Source organism: Tympanuchus pallidicinctus, unplaced genomic scaffold, assembly GCF_026119805.1.
Source record: "Tympanuchus pallidicinctus isolate F22 unplaced genomic scaffold, pur_lepc_1.0 scaffold12, whole genome shotgun sequence".
In the NCBI taxonomy this organism is placed as follows: domain Eukaryota; kingdom Metazoa; phylum Chordata; class Aves; order Galliformes; family Phasianidae; genus Tympanuchus; species Tympanuchus pallidicinctus.
In genome coordinates, this window is record NW_026294637.1 from 13,005,345 (window position 1) to 13,022,292 (window position 16,948).

General features: G+C 39.8%; 1 protein-coding gene across 6 annotated transcripts in view; it reads left to right on the forward strand.

Annotated features, from left to right (window-relative positions):
* The first annotated feature begins 890 nt into the window (after nucleotides 1-890).
* The window catches only part of CGNL1 (cingulin like 1), a 52,507-nt gene continuing 36,449 nt past the window's right edge, over nucleotides 891-16,948 (forward strand). For 3 of the 6 annotated variants that reach the window (XM_052672404.1, XM_052672408.1, XM_052672409.1), the window contains exons 1-4: nucleotides 891-1,033; nucleotides 13,279-14,877; nucleotides 15,394-15,488; nucleotides 16,299-16,392. In XM_052672404.1, coding sequence (XP_052528364.1) covers nucleotides 13,297-14,877; nucleotides 15,394-15,488; nucleotides 16,299-16,392 — 1,770 coding nt within the window. In that variant the 5' untranslated portion in view covers nucleotides 891-1,033; nucleotides 13,279-13,296. Of the gene's footprint in view, nucleotides 1,034-1,442; nucleotides 1,554-1,691; nucleotides 1,920-8,686; nucleotides 8,766-13,278; nucleotides 14,878-15,393; nucleotides 15,489-16,298; nucleotides 16,393-16,948 lie in introns of those variants that run through there. The other 3 variants (XM_052672406.1, XM_052672405.1, XM_052672407.1) reach the window with 3 other exon arrangements.

The window sequence follows — 16,948 nt, forward strand, 5'->3', positions numbered from 1 at the left end:
TTGAAAGAGGATGTGTGCTTTTCCACATGCTTCCAGTAGAACAGCTCTGTGGCTTTTGTTGTTTATACACAGATTTCTTCCTTCTCTGTTCACTGCCCCGCATGTTCCTCTCCATGCCCTAGACACAAACCTTTTTTTTCCCCCCATACAGTTGCTATAAGCATTTCTTTCTTAGCACAGAAGTTGTATGGTAAGAAACAAAGTTCTGGCAGTGTGAACAAATAAATGAGGCCCAGTTCTTATGAGATGCTTATAGGGAGTTGCCATTGTGCTTGTTGTTTGTCTTTTTTTTTTTTTTTTTAATGACATACTCGAAAATCTTGGCTTCTCAGCACGTGTCCTTTCTTCACACACAGGTGAAGGGAGCCTCGCTGCAGCGTGGCAGCCCTTCAGGTCTCGTTACATAAGGAGGCTATCCTAGGAATCTGCAACCTGTTGTATTTCAAGTCTAACCGAAGACACTGTAAGCACCGTTCAGAATGCTGAGGACAGCTGGGGCGTGCCCAGAGGCAGCAGTGGCTTCGTTCTCTGAGGACGGCGGTGCTCCGCTCACCTGCACACGTTCAGACCCGCGCTGCTCGCCCCGTCCCCGCGCTGCCTCAGCAATTCTCGGCGCCCCCGCGCCGCGCTCATCAGGCAAAACAACGCTCGGCTGACAGGCGGCCTCGAGCTCACGGTACTTGGGCCCGGACTGCTGCACCAGAGGACCGTTCCGGCCGCCCCTTTTCGGCCCGGCACCGTTTGCCTCAGGCAGAACAAAGTAGGAGCGGAATATAGGCGTGTGGGCGCCTCCTCGGCCCCCCGCGCGCCGCGCTCGCCTCAGGCAATGGGCGGTAAAGCGCAGCGCGCGCACCAGGCAGCCCCTCGCTCACCTGAGGGAGCGCCGCCGCGGGCTCCTCCCCGACCCGGCACGGCGGCCCCGGCACCCCCTCCCCCTCAGGAGGGGCGGGCAGTCCGCGCTCGGCTCTGGCTGAGAGCGGGACTGCCCCGGGGCGGCGGCGAGAGCGGCTCCGAGTTGTTGGAGAGAGCAACGGTGAGGAAAGGGTGGAGACGGGGGCGCTGGGAACCTAGGGGAGACGGCTCGGCGCCGCATGGATCTCCTCGTGGGGACGGACGGGCGGGCAGGCAGACGAGCGGAGGGTCGCCGCGTGACCTGAGCGGAGAGCAGCGGGCACCGGGGAGCGGGGCGGCCGGGCTGTGGATGGGGCTCCCCTCGGGTCGCTGGCGTTCCCCTTCATCGCTCCGTTAAGCAGGCGCTTTCCGAAGGCCGAGGGCGCCGTGAGGGAGGTACGGAGCCGCTCTTCGCACGGCCGTGCTGCGCAGCTGGCAGCGAAGCGCCGGGCCTTCCCCACCCCGGCGCCCCTCGGGGCAGCGCTTCGGGCGCGGCGAGCGGAGACGGGCACGCTGCCAGCGGGCCGCGGGGACGGCAGCCGCCGGGAAAACCGCCTCCAGCGAGCCCCGAACTTTTCTGCCGTGAAAGGGAGGGGTCTCTTCTGGTCCGGGCGGCAGTGCGGTGCCTCTGCCGGCCGTGCCGCTGTGCTCCCCGCGCTCAGGTGAGCGGGCGCTGCGCGGAAGGCCGCGGAAGGCCGTCAGGTCGCCGTGCCCGCGCGCGTTCCTCCGGGATTCCCCGCATTCCTGAGGCGGGGGCCTCTCCGACGTGCTCGTCTCCCTCTTGCTCCGCAAATTGGCGTCTTTTTTACGAAAGGGTGTGTCCGCCTGGTGTGTGCTCGCATCGTGGGAAAGGCTCTCGCTTCAGCCATTTGCGCTGCCCAATTAACTTTGCGTCCGGTGTATGGTTTATATCCCTGCCGTCTGGTGACAACTTCGTTGATCAGCGCTGCCGTACGGCTTTTGTGGTGAATTTGGATTAGCATCTGCCGTCGACAAAAGATTAGTTGTACGGCTTTTATCTTTTGCCTGTAAGTTTGGTTTAGAGTCGAATTTCTTTGTGGTTTTTTTTTTTTTTTTTTTTTTTTTTTTTTCCCAAGCAAAATAGTTTTTGTAGTTCACTGCAGTGGAGTTGGAATAATTACCAAGGTAAAAATAGTGGAAGCCTGTCCTCGAAGATGGTTTTATTTATCTGAACGTTTATTTGCATGCATTCATAAGATGAATCCTGTAGATGAATCAGACACCCCGTAGGATACGGTTATTTGTGGTATCATTACAGATGATATCCATATGAATCCGAGGCATTCAATGTCTGATGTTTATTCTAACAACAAACTGTCACAAGACTCAACAATTAAGGTTCTCTCTAGAGCAAGTTTTAACAGACCTTTAAAACTTTCATAAAAAATACAATTAAAATGGCAAAACCAAAACACTGATTAATTTTTCAAGGTGATTTGTGAGAACTTGTTTTGCTAACAATTATATTTTCTAGACATGTCGTTATGTGATGGATTTTTTTTCCTTACCCAGAGTAAATTCTCATATATGCACGCTGTACGCTAAGCCAGGTTTGGTTACCACAGCGTAATGTAAGAGGTGTACGATGCAGCTAATAAGATTTCGTTGTTGCTTTAAAAATGAAGTTAGAGTGCAAGTAAAAACTCAGGTCTTTTGTTTTGGAAAAAGGTGCATGCAAGCCTTTACATAGAGTAGTGAGAGGTATCATTAATGGTGTGATAAGCACTGCTTTATACCAAGGAGATGAAGGAATGTGTCATGTTATTACTGGGAATTATCATACTTTTATTGCATGTTATTCTTTCTTTGGCACACAGCCAACTATACTTGCACATACACTAGTTGAAAGATGTGCTTTTATCTGTGTGCCTCTTTACAAACTTGAAACGGAAAACTCAGTGTGGAATTAGAAAGCTGTTTTTGTAATTTTGATTTAAAATTCATATGTGATGTTAAGATGGATTATCTTTCCATAGTAAGTGATCATTATTAGTAGAGGACGATGCTTTTTATAGGTTAACACTGAGAGTTCTGGTGTTTTGCAAATGTATGGGTAGACAAAACGAAGTCCTAGTTGGTTGATGTTGAATTGCAAATGAAATTGTTTCTAAACCCACTGCAAAGGATTATTTTTGCAAATGTCCCTAATGTTATGATAGTCATGAAGAGGGAGGGACATTCATTGCTAATCTGATTGCTTACAGAATTTGTGGTAATATCCTGAAGAGATTGTCTTAGGCTGCCTGAATTGCCTCCAAGCAAACCAACTTATTTCAGTTTCTGTTAACTGCAGTATTAGGTTCTCACTATCACTATTAAAACGTTTGAGAATACACTTAAGTTTCCTCTGGTGAGGTGTATACAGGAGATGTGGAATTTAATTCATGGTAAAAATGTTGTGTGGTGCAGTGATGGGTCACGTGAGAGGAATTCCACCACAGTGAAGAGATGACAAGGCAGAAACAAAGAGTTTGTGACAATACTCTTCTTCTTCTGCATTGTGTAATAGGAAGTTGATCTTTCTGGGAGTATTGGTCAAACTGGTTTGACTGGAGTCTGCAGTGTAATCTGAAATGTGTAGATGGAGTGGCATGACCTCGCACTTGAATTTTTAAATTGTTGTGGAGCAGCAGGAGTTAAATGTTTTTGCAAAGCCTTGCTGCATGTGGTTTAGTAAGTCTGGACTACACTGGGCAGATTCTTATGTAAAAATACCAACCGTAAGGATTTGGAGGTCTAATAATTCTGCAGATGTGAGAAATTACCCCAGAGTAGTCCAGCATTGTTTCGTTGTCAGCTCGGTGTTTTATTATTTATGCTTTTTTTGAAGACATAGTCATAGTGATGTTGTTGTCTCACCTTTTTACTATGTTGAAGACACAAAAACGTGTCTGTAAATACCAAACAGCCAAATACCAAATCAGGTGAGCTCGATTGCCCAAAATGGCATTCAGCCTTTTGTTGTGTCTGTCTGCCTGCCTTAATGGAGGGGAAATGGCAGATATCTGAACAAGATCACTGATGCTAGCAGATTTCCAAGAAATGACAACGAACACTAAAATGGGCCATTTTCCCCATCTCTGTGTAACTCTGAACACTAGCAGCAGTGATTGAGCTACTGCCTATGTATTCAGATGAAGCAGACTTAGGAAATTTATACCTACCAACTGCATACTGGATAAGATGGAACTGTCTTGAGACATCCTCAGCTTAGGTTTGGCCATTCGTAAGTCTTCTTGCAAGTCTTGAAAGCTGTGTTGGTAGTATGTACTTGAAATAAGTTACTACTTTTGATGTTTCAGACCTTCCTTAACAAAAGGATGGAGAATACATCTTCTGTGGAAGAATGTTTTAATTGCCAGTCTGTTGCATGAGGGAAGGCGCTGTTTGTGTTTGTGGAGTATTGTTTCAGGCATGTTCACTTGGAAATATTAACACGTTTCAGAGATCTGACTTTGATTCTTGGAGTGAGTTAAATCTAAATAGTAGTATGTTTCAGAATGTGTGAGTGTAACAATTTAATGCTTAAACCTGAGAAATTAACGTTAGGAATGTGTGTATTGAAGATCCAGTGAAGTGGTAGTCATGGAGTCGCCACTGTTTGGGATTAGAGTTCAGGGTATTGCTGTGACCTTGTACCATCTCTGCCAGCAGAGCTGGCAGCCTTCTTGAAGGAGTTCATCCAAGTGTAGCCTTAAAACCTTCTGGTTTATGAGAAATAGAATGAATGATGAAATTCATAGCTGAACGTTTTAAATATCTAGTGTAGTTTTTCCGTGTATATTTTTTTGCTAACGTGAACTCCGTTTTCTAAATTAAATTGATCCATCTCCTGCATTTCCAGGACCTATTAACTAGATTGACGGTAATAATGAATATTCTCTAATAATTTTGTCATATTCTGCTTAGTATCGGAGAGCAATGAGAAACGGAGATGAAGAGGTGTTTTGGAAAGCGTTTTCTTAAACTTTCCCCCCCACCCCCCCAGAAAAAAAAAAACCAGCCAATCAAAAAAACACCACCAAAAAGCGCCAGCAAGTCTGTTAAGACTGGAGGATGCCTACGGTTTGTCTAAAACTGCCCCTTTTTGTGAGGGTCCCCGTGCTCTGTCATGCAGGCATGCTAGGAGTCATTTCCATTCAAATGGCCGCATGACTCTCAGCTGTCTGAGCATGATAAGAGTTTTACTCCAGGAATTCGCGGAACTTAATAACTCTTTAGTAGCTAATGTGTAAATGTACTCTGAACAGGAGACTTGTTGGCTAGGCTCCCTTTGCATGCACATTCGTGTATGTGTGCCTGTGGCTTTTTTGTATGTGTGTACGTGTGCATACATAAACTCAGTAATTCTGAGCAGCTGAAGTTTAATAGAAGAGGAAAATGTATTTTCTGCACTTAAAAGCACTCAAAAGTGGGTAAAGATTTGTGATCTATTTTAACATAAAACACAAAGTAAAAGTGGGTAAAATTTTTCTCTAGATGTAGGGAAATGTTCTCAGTGATGTGAATCAAGTTCAGATTATTTTGTTAGACCTTCAGAAGCTGTTACTGGGCGGGGGTACGCCTTCATGTAGTCATTTGCAGACCATTAGCTGTTACATCAACTCAACAAATGTCTAGTATTTGCTCCTCTAATTGGTTCAGCAGCAGTCTTTATTTACAAGAACAGTTGGTATGTAATGTTACATACAGTTCCTCAAACGCTTGCAGCCTCATAATGAAGCTCTCTCACTTCCCCCCAGCAATTACTCTTCCCGTCTGAGGGTGAGAAGAGTGGTGACCTGTGGGAACTGGTTCAGCCGAAGTGTACAAGCAGGGCCAACACTGTACAGCTCTGTCAGCTTAGGTTTTGCAAGTCCTTCAAGTGATGCGTCTCCTGGAGCGGTCCAGCGCTATGAAGCCGCTTTCCTCCATGGAGTTATTTAGTCTCTATCCTCTGCTCAAGTCCTCTCAGACTGAGCCATGATATCATCTTGTTGTCTCGTGGCTGGGCTGAGAGCCCACAGTTCAGACTGTGTATTGAAGTTCTAAAATCCATGGTAGAGTTCTCTGAAAGAGGCTAGTGTTTGAAGAATACACTGTAGTTAAAACTAAGCATGATAATAGAAAAATGGGAGCCATAACCAGCTTGAATATGCATGAAGCCACGGCCATATGTTGGCTGCGTAAATCTGACTCCTGAAGTCTCCTCTATGTGTAGTTTTTGTATTTAAATACTTACAAGTATATCTTTAGAGATTTACCTTTTTGTGTGTGTCTTCATATAGATTAGTTATGCACCTTGATCTCTGCATGCAGTTGTACTCGTTTAGCTCCTCAAATTTAGGAATCAGCTACACACATGTAGTGAAGGTTATGCTGGTTGCATCTGTGTGGGTCAGTGGTATAGCTGTAACTGCAGTTTATATAGTCAACGTTGTTTTGTGTGGAAATACGGAGAAGAAAGTCCAGTGATACATAATGTCTAAAGCTAAAAAATAATTTTATAGTAGGGGAGTATTTTTAAAATCTAGTACTATGAATAACATTCTTGAAGCGCTAGCAAAACTAATGAAGGTTGCTGTAATTCTGGTTGTGCTTTACTTTTTTCACACGGGCTTTCTAAAAGACGCTGTCATTTTAACAAACTTTTTGTCTGAGTAGAAATATCAACAGGATACACCCTCTTCTATTTGAACGGTAAGGTATCATTGGGATGTAATAAGATAATTTCCTTGGAACAAAACACAAAGTTTCTAAGACTGACAATTGGAGGAAAAAGTAGTGAAACAACATAGAACCTCTTGTGGAGTGAGTATAATCACATCAGATGTTTGGATACAAACCAGCTATTGTATTTGAAATCACAGACTGTTTTTAGAACCTGTATCTTTGTGTTACTGAGTTGTTGTTTCTGTCAGTTCTTCAATAGGTATGAAACTGTAGAATTTGATCAACTAAACTACATATGATAAAAATATCTTATTATCTTTTTTTAACCTTTTCTTTTTTAATTTGTCATTTAAAAAAAAAAAAAAGTATTTACAAAGTTTTGTTGTTTGCTTGCTTTTTAGTTTATAAAAGTTAATTGTACTGCAGTGGTGTTGGATACTTGATGTGCAAACTGATAGCCCCAATAAGTTGGATTCAGTTGTACTGGGGAAAAAAAAAAAGAGCTTGTGCAGGTGTATGTTAGCTTCTGTGGGAGACAGAACAGTACAGTGATATGAGTACACTTATGGCAGTATTTGTGCTTATGTGAAGCTTCTACCAGCTGTTAAAAAAAACCCCACAAGTGTAGTGTTCCACCTTTCTAAAGTGATTTTTGAATACTGGAGTGTGTGTGAAGGGATAAGCTGAGACAGAAGACATGAACTACTTTACATGTAGGCTGTCTTCTGTGTTTGTATTTTAATGCGTTTCAGTTTCTGATCAATTCCTTCTTAGGATTTGGGAGAGTCTGGAAAATTATTATTTCATACAGAAAATGAACACGTGGGTTAATGCTATGGCACTTATATTGCAGTGGTAATACAATTCAGAATAATGTGGTAAGTGTTGAGGTTTTTGGAGCGCTTTTTACCATTATAAAAAATGAAGACTTTCATTTCTACTGAAACAGCTGGGTCATTAAGTCATGTAATTTTTCTTCTGCGGATAAATCCTGTGAAATTATGACTTACTTAAATTCATATGCAGTAACTTAAGAAAATGGGATTCTTCAATGGGACATCCTTTTCTTCAAGTAAACGTTGACAGTTAATGAGACCTGAGGATCTGCCAAAATGTCTTGTTGTTGACTCACAGCCATGGAAGCAGATTCTCCTTTTGAAATAAATAAATAAATAGACAGACAAAACCTGTTAGTTGTCACACGGCTCAAGCATTCAGCTAATCTGTTGCACAGTTTCATGGAGCTATCAATATGTTTTAAACATGAGACATTTAGACTTCCTCTCGCACAACATTTTTCAGCCAGAGGGAGTATAAACTAAGGAAGGGAGCAATATTGTTAGGCCCAGCTTTTACTCTTACTGCTGTGAGTAGTTCTTTCTATTCAGTTTTCTCAAAGACAGCTCTTTTCCTGTTCCTGAAGGGGTGGCTCTTAACATTGTATTTTACCATTTGAGTGCCTGAATAAAGTTGTTTAATATTTGGACAGAGCTGACACTGAAAACATCATCTCTAAAAGCAGCAAATCTATGACTTAACCACTGCTTTTCAGGAGAAATGTATGAAATACTAATAATCCATGCTAGCCTAACCACAGCTGCTTGCTCTTGCTAAGAGCTATGGAACAATGTGTTACTTTGAATTCTTTCTCATGTAGGAAATTCTGACAGCATTTGTAGACTGCTGTCTGAAATCTGAACAGAGACTGATATTTTTCATGGAATAGAAGTGGAAGTAATTGATTCAGAAATTTTGAAATACTGCCCTCCTAAAATGTATTGCTGAACAATTCCTACTGTTTGACTTGTCTGTGATTCAGGGGCTACTATATTTAATCATGGCTTGATTTAAAAACCAAACAAAAACCTTACACCTGTGTTCCATACCTATGGATCCAAGTTTTGAGGGTGAAATAAACAGAAGTTTTTTTTTTTTTTTTTTTTTTTTTTTTTTTTTTTTGTCTCTTAAGGTCAGAAAAGGTGTTAAGTTTTCCAGAGATTTTTAGTTCACATTGTAACTTTGTTTCACAGTTCCTTTTAACAGTTCCATCCCTATAGCTTTCAGATCTCACTTTTCGAACTTCCACTCTCCTGTAAGCAGATCAAGTGAGCTCGGCTACCCCAGACCTGTCTTCTACATTAGCTAAAGGGAACAGACCCCGCAGCCCAGGCCGGTTTTCCTCTTGCAGCAAGTCTGAAATTGTAGGTAACATTGACAGTGATTTAGTTTCCCCTAATGCTTTCTCGGCTTGTTTATGACACTGTGTTCCACCGAGTGTAAAAACATTGCAGTTTTGGTCTTTCCATGAATTATCCTATCTGCTTCCTTTTCTGTATCCTCACAGTATGTAAGTTTTCCTTCCTTTTTTCTCCCGAAGTTATTTCCTGTTCTTTTTTTCATAGCACTGTCGTCTGTTAATGACCTGACACCCACTTTGTCTGCTGTTGCTGGTGCTTTCTGAACAGTCAGCTGGAGAGCAAATGTTATGTAAAGTGGAAGGACAGTTCCTTCCAGTCGTTTTTCTTTGTGTGTGTGTAAAAATCTGGACTAAGCATCCATTAACTGTTAAAAAAGAGGTATGGATAGAGCTGTATCAGTTTAAATTTTTCAGAAGTCATTCAGCAGCTTGGAGATTCTTCTTCATTACTCCAAGAGCAAGAATTAGTTAAAAGACAAATAACCTGAGGACAAGAGCATTCACCTAAATTCACTCTTCCAGAAAGAAGATAGTGGTATGCCCTAATCCTCCTTTAATGAAAAATGTTCAGGTAATTCAGTTTTAGGAGTCTCAGGCTTATGATATTGGATATGAGAGATTTCCTGTATTGCTGTTCTCAAGAAAGCCAGGGGAGAATCCTACACAGTTGGGAAAAGTGGAAGAGTTGGATCCCTTGTATTTTTACGCATTGCTTCAGTAGATAAATGGAAGAGGAGAATACACGTATTGACACAGAATCCATGAGGGTTGTATGGCTTTCTGGCTGGTGGGACCTAGTAACAGTGTGCACCCACGTGGCTGTCAGCATCTCTGTGTGGTCTCCCAGGACCTCTGACTATCCAGTGCAGCCAGTTGGCCTGCATGCTAGAAGCAGAAAGTGTGAGGTGCTTTATTACAGATATGCTAGAGGCATGCTTAGTAATGAGGGTGTAGGAGACAAGAAAACAAGCTTTGTATGCATGCAGAGAGTAGCATTTAGCTGGACTGGGGAGCCTCATTTTGGACAAATCTGTCTTGAAGATTTGGCTAAATAAGAACTGAACTGGATGAGTGGAAACAATTGCATGCTGTAATGTTAGGAAGGCTGCATAGCTGCTGAAGCAAATGGCCATCTCTGGCACAGGGGATGTTACTCAAAGGCACTCTTTTCTACTCATTTTGCCAGGGAGAGCTGTAGGGGTTCCAAGTTACATGGGTTTTATTTTGTGAGGTTGGTCTCAAGTAACTCATGGTAGCTAGCATTAAAATAGGTGGCATTAGCTGTGAAAGGACATGTCTGGGAGCATTTAAAAAAAAACAAGTTTTTGACCTGTTAAACCTTGTGTTTCACTGCTGCGTTACTTAGCAAGGTATCATATCACCACTGTAGAACAAACTGCTGCAGAATAAAATGTGAAGTAATTGGCTTTTCAGACATTAGAATCTCTCCTGTGTCATATTTTCTGTTCTTGGCAAAAATAAATTGTTAAGAAAAATGTGACCATTTCTTGGTAATGGTATAACTACCAATGACTATCATGCCAACTTAAGGCCGCTACTTAAAATGAATGTTCAAAAGCCCTTCAGAAGGCTTATTTTAAAAAGAAAGGTCTGACCAGCTCTCAGTGCCATCGAGGATTTTTTGTGGTTGATTTTTGTTGGTTCCCCTGCCCGTCCTCGGAAATGTTTAGAAATATTTATGTCCCCTGAAAATGTAGTTAAGATATACATTGAGTTTGGAGTTTTGTGATTGCCTTAAGCTGCTCCAACACCACATTGCTGCCAGAGTAGGTGATCCCGTCATTCCATAGTGCCTTACTTGCTGATCTGATAGAAAACTTTTTTCTTTTTTTTTTCTGGTTCAATAAAGCTGATCTGGGTGCCTATGTAATGCATGATTGTTGGCTTTGTCATGAGGAGAACGAGGGGATTGTACAGCTGAGATAACAGTGCCAGAACTGCTGCTCTTGGGGGTTGTGCTTTGTGGGCTGTGATGTTTTAAACCAGTGGGTAAAACACAGTGTTGAAGTGAAGGAAAACATTTGTCAAACCAACGTATTCTGCACAATTTTCAAGGGGCTATTTCATTGGAAATGACTCTTTTGCTTAAACTTCAAATTAATTTTCTGGGAAATATAATGAAAACTTTCTTGTTGTATGTGTAAACCTTGCATGGAGTAATCGCTGTGTCTGAAGCAATGTTTCCTTGTTCTTTAATTCTATGTTCTGAACTTGCTTCAGCTGATGTCTTTACTGAGCTTGTTGATCAGTAAATCCAGCTGTTTAAGTTAATGTTGCAACTGTAGATAACTGTGATTTTTTTTTTTTTTTTCCTTTGAATGTTTGTGAGTTTTCAGGTAAACTTTGCTCAGTAAAATTTGACTTGTTATGAACAGCAGATAATTACTATTCAGAACATAGAAATATGCTTTTATTGTTCTAAATTGCAGCTGAATTTTTCATTTCTGAAAAACAGTGGTTATTACGTGTCCTTGACTATTTTGTCATTTTAGTTAAATATTTTCAAAATTAAATAATTTGTTGAAGTTGCTATTTGTTACGTCCTATTTAATTTGTACATGCTGTTGTGATATTGTCTTCACAAACAGGAGATAAGAACTAATCTTGTAAAATAACAATCTGTAATCTCATTTGAGACTACACACAAAACTACTAACAGGACTATATTACAGTTCAAGTGTTACTGTGCCAGAAAACTGAACTTAGAAGTTATGTCTCTCTATTAAAAGAAAACCAAAACAACAAAACAAACACCACCAACAGAAATCCATCCCATCAAAAACTACTTTCTTGTTATTTAAAAAACTACAAGAAGACAAGAAGCAGCTACACCAATAGGAAAAATGACTTCTTAAGTCCTGTTAAAATATCTAACCTCTTTTCATAAGCTTGAGAGTAAACAGACTGTTCTGTCATAACATTTGATAGCTTTGGTAGACTTAAAGGGGATTAAAACTGGACAGTTGTAGCTGTCAGTGCCCCCAGCTGTCATCTGCTGCCTCTGTCTGATGTCAGAATTTCAGTAAATTTGTAGTATGAGAACTTTTGTGACTGAGTTGTACACTCATGAATGTTCCAGCTTTTATGACGATGAAGTTCATTGTGGAGTGGGGCAGGTATAGGGAAAAGTCCCTGCTTGACTCTTCTCAATTTATTGCTGTAAGCCTGCCTAAGCCTGAGATGCTATCAGGATTTTAAACATGTAAAAATGACTGTAAGCAGCAAGGCTTTATTTTAATGTCAGTCATTGACAATCAACAAAACAGGAACTCTTAAGTAAATCCTTCAGGTATTTGAATGATAGAGCCAGCTGTGTTTTCATGTATGCTTTTCACCATTAAGAAAAAATGTTTTATTAAAATAAAAAAAAGGCTTTAAAACTTTGATTTCTGTAAGGTTTTTTTTTTTTGTCTTTACTGTTATAAATGTGTTAAGGCACACGTTTATTTCTTCATAGCTTTTAGAGACAAACAACCTATGCTGCTTTCTTTGGATGAAGCAAGCCTACTGTTGAGGAAGAGCTGGAGGTTTTCTTTTTAGGGAGAAGAAGAAGCTTTTGAGGGGAGAAGGAATAATGGGTTGGAAACTAGAATAATACTATTAATATTCAACCAAACTTTTAAATTTGCTCTCAGGAAAAAAAAAAAATAAATACAGTTTTGCTGTTTATTTGAGTATCTGGGGGAAATGGTTCACACTGAGATGCTACATGAGTGAAATGGTTACAGAGGTTTTTTGTTTCCCCTTAATTATTATTCATCATCATTTAGTGATCTTGAGTGTGTCAGGGTTCACTGATTGCTCTACTCTCCAGCGTAGTTCGAAAGTTTATTTTCAGATATTTTTTGAAGCAACTTACATTTTTTTCTGCAGAATGAATAAAGTAAAAATCACCATAGAGTGACGAAACTAGAGAAAGCAGTGACATTTCCACTTCTGAAAGCAAATGTTGAAAGCAAAGTACATATAAGTGCAACTCAAAGGCATGAGGATATTGACCTCTGGCAGTGCTGTAGTTACGTAATAGTCACAATCTAAAAATGCCTGGCTGTTTTGCTCTCCTGGGCTTATGTTTAAATGTTTGTATGGCTGATACTGGCTGTTGGCTATAAAATTATCCGTGCTTTGCAAAGGCAATAGTCTCAATGAATATAGTGGAGATGCTCAAAATAAGAATTGCTTTGACTCAAAAAGCTGCGCTAAGGTTGGTTGTATGTGAAATCACCTGATTCCAAAGCAGACAGCATCAGCGACTGTGTAGGCAGCCCAAATTGTTATTTCATAACAGTTGCATTCATAAAATAACATTGCATTTGACCCAGAATTGGTCAGTCGAGTGTTTCATGTGTGTGCTTTGGGCTTTGTACAGCTTGTATACTGATTTCATTGCATGTTAGTCTTCAGAGCTGTACTGACTGGCTAATTAAGTTAATAAATGAAATAATCTAATTTTTTTTAATGTTTACCTTTTTTTTTTTTTTTCCTTTTTAATTCAGCTGTAATCTTCTGATATCATGGAGCCATATTTTGCTGGTTTTAAGCAGCAGGACTACGAAGTTACTCTTGAACTTGCAAGTGAAGAGATTCAAAAAAATAGAAATGGGCAAAATTCTAAGTCAGGATCTTATGGTGTCAGTATTAGAGTGCAAGGAATTGATGGACATCCTTACATAGTACTAAACAATACAGAAGGGTGTTTGTCAGAAAATCCTCCTCTTTCTGGGAAAGAACATCAGGTCATTTCTCAGACTATAAGCCAGTCAGTCACGGACTCCAATACTGCTTTTAAATTAGAGGACAAAAACAGCGAACACACAGATTTTCCTGGAACACAGCACATACAACCCTGTACGTTTAAAAGCTTAAAGATAACCAATTCAGATGAAAATGAAAGTGGAATATCAGATTTTAAAGATGGAGCATTGAAATCCTCCAACTTGTTAAACTTTCAAAGACATCCCGAGCTTTTACAGCCTTATGATCCTGAGAAAAATAACTTGAACTTGGAAAATTGCCAGTCTTCTGTGTATAATAAACCTTCATCTTTTGCAAATGAAGAGAAAACTGAAGTAAAGCCTTGGATTTCTTCTTCTAAAATTATATCCTTACAGAAAACAAATACGTATCTTGCGGAGTCCACCAAAGCAAATTCCAAAAAAATGCATTTGAGCAGGACAGTAGACATAGAAGGCCAAAACAAGGAGGTGTTGGATTGTCCTGGTAGCATAATCAGCCCCAGTGAGGTGGGTGTTTCAGAATCGTTTTCATCTATGGGAAGATCCCCATCTCTTAGTCCTGCTGCCTATCCAGAAACAAGGAAGCCTAGACCAGATGTACTTCCTTTTCGCAGACAAGACTCATCTGGGCCAGTGCCGGACTCACGAAGATCATCATCTTCATCAGCTACTCCCACTTCTGCAAATTCATTATACAGGTTTTTACTTGATGACCAAGAGTATGCAATCTATGCAGACAATGTTAATCGACATGAAAACAGGAGATACATCCCATTTTTGCCTGGGACTGGTCGTGATATTGACACCGGTTCGCTTCCAGGAGTAGATCAGCTAATTGAGAAGTTTGATAAAAAAGTTGACTCTCATAAAAGAGGTAGGCCAGGAAAAAGGAATAGAATTCATCCAGACGATCGTAAAAGGTCAAGAAGTGTTGACAGTGCCTTGTCATTAGAGCTTGATATGAATTCAGATTATTTGGGTGAAGTGAGTAAGAGCTTAGGTAAGTCAACTGAGCACTTGCTAAAACCGTCTGAAGTTTGCTTCCAGAAGCAGTTATCCAGAGATCAGAAACCACCCTCTAAAGAGATGAAAATTTCTGCTCGAAGTATTGGAAAGCTGCAGGTGCCTGGCAAAGACTCTCAGAACAGTCATTTCACTTCTTTGCAGCATCTTAAACAAAATGGAGATAACACTGAGAGTTTCGTATTTAGGTCATCTACACTTCCAGGACAGAAAAAGAGAGAGCAAGCTGGAACAGTAACTTCTACCCTGCTGCTGCCAAACAGAATCACAATTCCACCTGATTCAGGAGCCAAAAAGATTTCTTTAAAAACATTTTCATCCGTCCCTAATATACAGGTAATTTTGAATTTACTCTGTATGTTTTTCCCTGTAGCATGCTACAATTTTTATACTGTTAATGCGTGCTTTTCTGTTTCATTAGAATGAACTCAAATGATTTAATACTTCCAAATAAGATAGCAGGATTCTTCGTAAAAATTTTAAATACAAAAATTAGTCCCATAGTTGAGCGTATAGAAAGCATATTTTGAAAACAATCGCGTTCTTATCTGGCTGAAAGAAGATAGTAGAGAGAGGTTGGATTACTGTAAAAGATGTTGTGATGATTCATAAGCATAAATGCATGAAAACAGGATGCTGAAATTGTGCAGCTCTAAACAAAATGATGCTCGCTCTTTTGGTGCAGCGTAAGCTTCCTTTTTTCTGTAAGCCCAAACTCGAGCGAATCTTAGTGAAACTGAGGTCCACAGAACATACATTTCTTCAGAATAGAACATAATGGATAATCTGAATTGCAAGGGTTGTATGTACAACACTCTTAGGATTGTACTTTTTGACATTTTATCCTTTCAGGCAACACCCGATCTCTTAAAAGGCCAGCAAGACGTTGCACATCAAACAAATGAAGAGACTGCTAAACAAATACTTTACAATTACCTTAAAGAAGGGTTAGTAAACATAATTAACTTCTAGAGGGGAGGTTGTGTTTTCTCAATGTTTATTTTCAATTACATTTAAAATATGAAGCTGCAAAATCAAAGCTGTTATTAGATTAAATGACTATTCTGTAGTTTTATATCTTTGTTGTGTCCAGTAAGGCACAAGAGGATGTCGAAATACCCAACTAATCAGGACTTTGTAAGGGTATTGTTCAGGATTTGATTAAAAGTACTTGAAGTTTGTGAATCAGAATTATGTTTCCTTCTTTTAAATAATTTTGAAGTTAAACTTAATGGAATAAATTCTCCAACTGGAATTTCTTTTTACACTGCATTTTCTAATGACAACTTATTTAAAAGGCAGGAAGGAAGGATGAATAAATTAAGATGTGCATTATGCATTCTTTCTTTGCGTTTCTGAGGCTTCTTGGATTCAGTGTAGCTAATGTAGCTCTGGCAACTGTTTAAGAGAGATTTAATGGTGCAGTAGTCAGGACTAGAGAAACCTGCTAGTAATTACTTCAGTATTTGTTGAGTAATTCTGGATACTTTTCTTTCCACAGTAGTTGTCTTGTAGAATAGAGCTGCAGTTAAAGAGTTCAGTGATGATTTTTCAGAAAACATTTGAAATTGAAATTTTTAACAACCTTCCTTCAGATGATTTAATGAAATCATTGAGATCATTTCTGACTTTTTCATAGTAGATTTTTTTTTTTTGTAGTGGTGATTTTTTTAAAAAGTTTGGACACTTTTAATTTGTTTTGATGCTAACAAAATAGTGCCTTTGATCGTATTTTTGTTTTCTTCTCTGTATTTTAGAAGCACTGATAATGATGATGCAACAAAGAGGAAAGTCAACTTGGTTTTTGAGAAAATTCAGACTTTAAAGTCCAGAGCTGCTGGAAAAACGCAGGTGAATTTTTATTTTATTTTTAAAATTTTTTTTTTTTTTTTTTTTAATTCAGCCAGTGCTTTAAAAGTTTGAATCCCATCACTGACTTAGTGAGAGCATTCTTGCTTGTCATTTTCCAGTGATACAGCTTAGTGTTTAACACGTGCTGAAGTGCCTTGTGGGATTTTTGTTAGCAGTTAAAAAAGACCATAAAGGTCTGCCATGAGGACTGTGTCAATGTTCACTTATTAGAAGAAAGAAATGCAAACAGTAAATCTCTTGGACATCAAAAGATTGTTGTACTGAAGAGAATGCTGGCATACATTTTAAAAATAATGTTGGAACACCTTCTGATTAAAATGATGTAAAGTGGTACCTAAGTGGAGATAGTGTTTTAATATGCCATTTAGAGAAAACAGTAATCGAGGATATTGTTTTAAATGGCACTGAGAGTCTGCTTATAGTTTTTGTTTCTGAGGAGTGCTGTTTTCTCAGTTTTAAAGCAGAGTGAAGAAATGTCCGGTTGTTGCAAAGATAGCACTAGAAGAACTAAATGTCTACTTCTGGTGAATTTTTT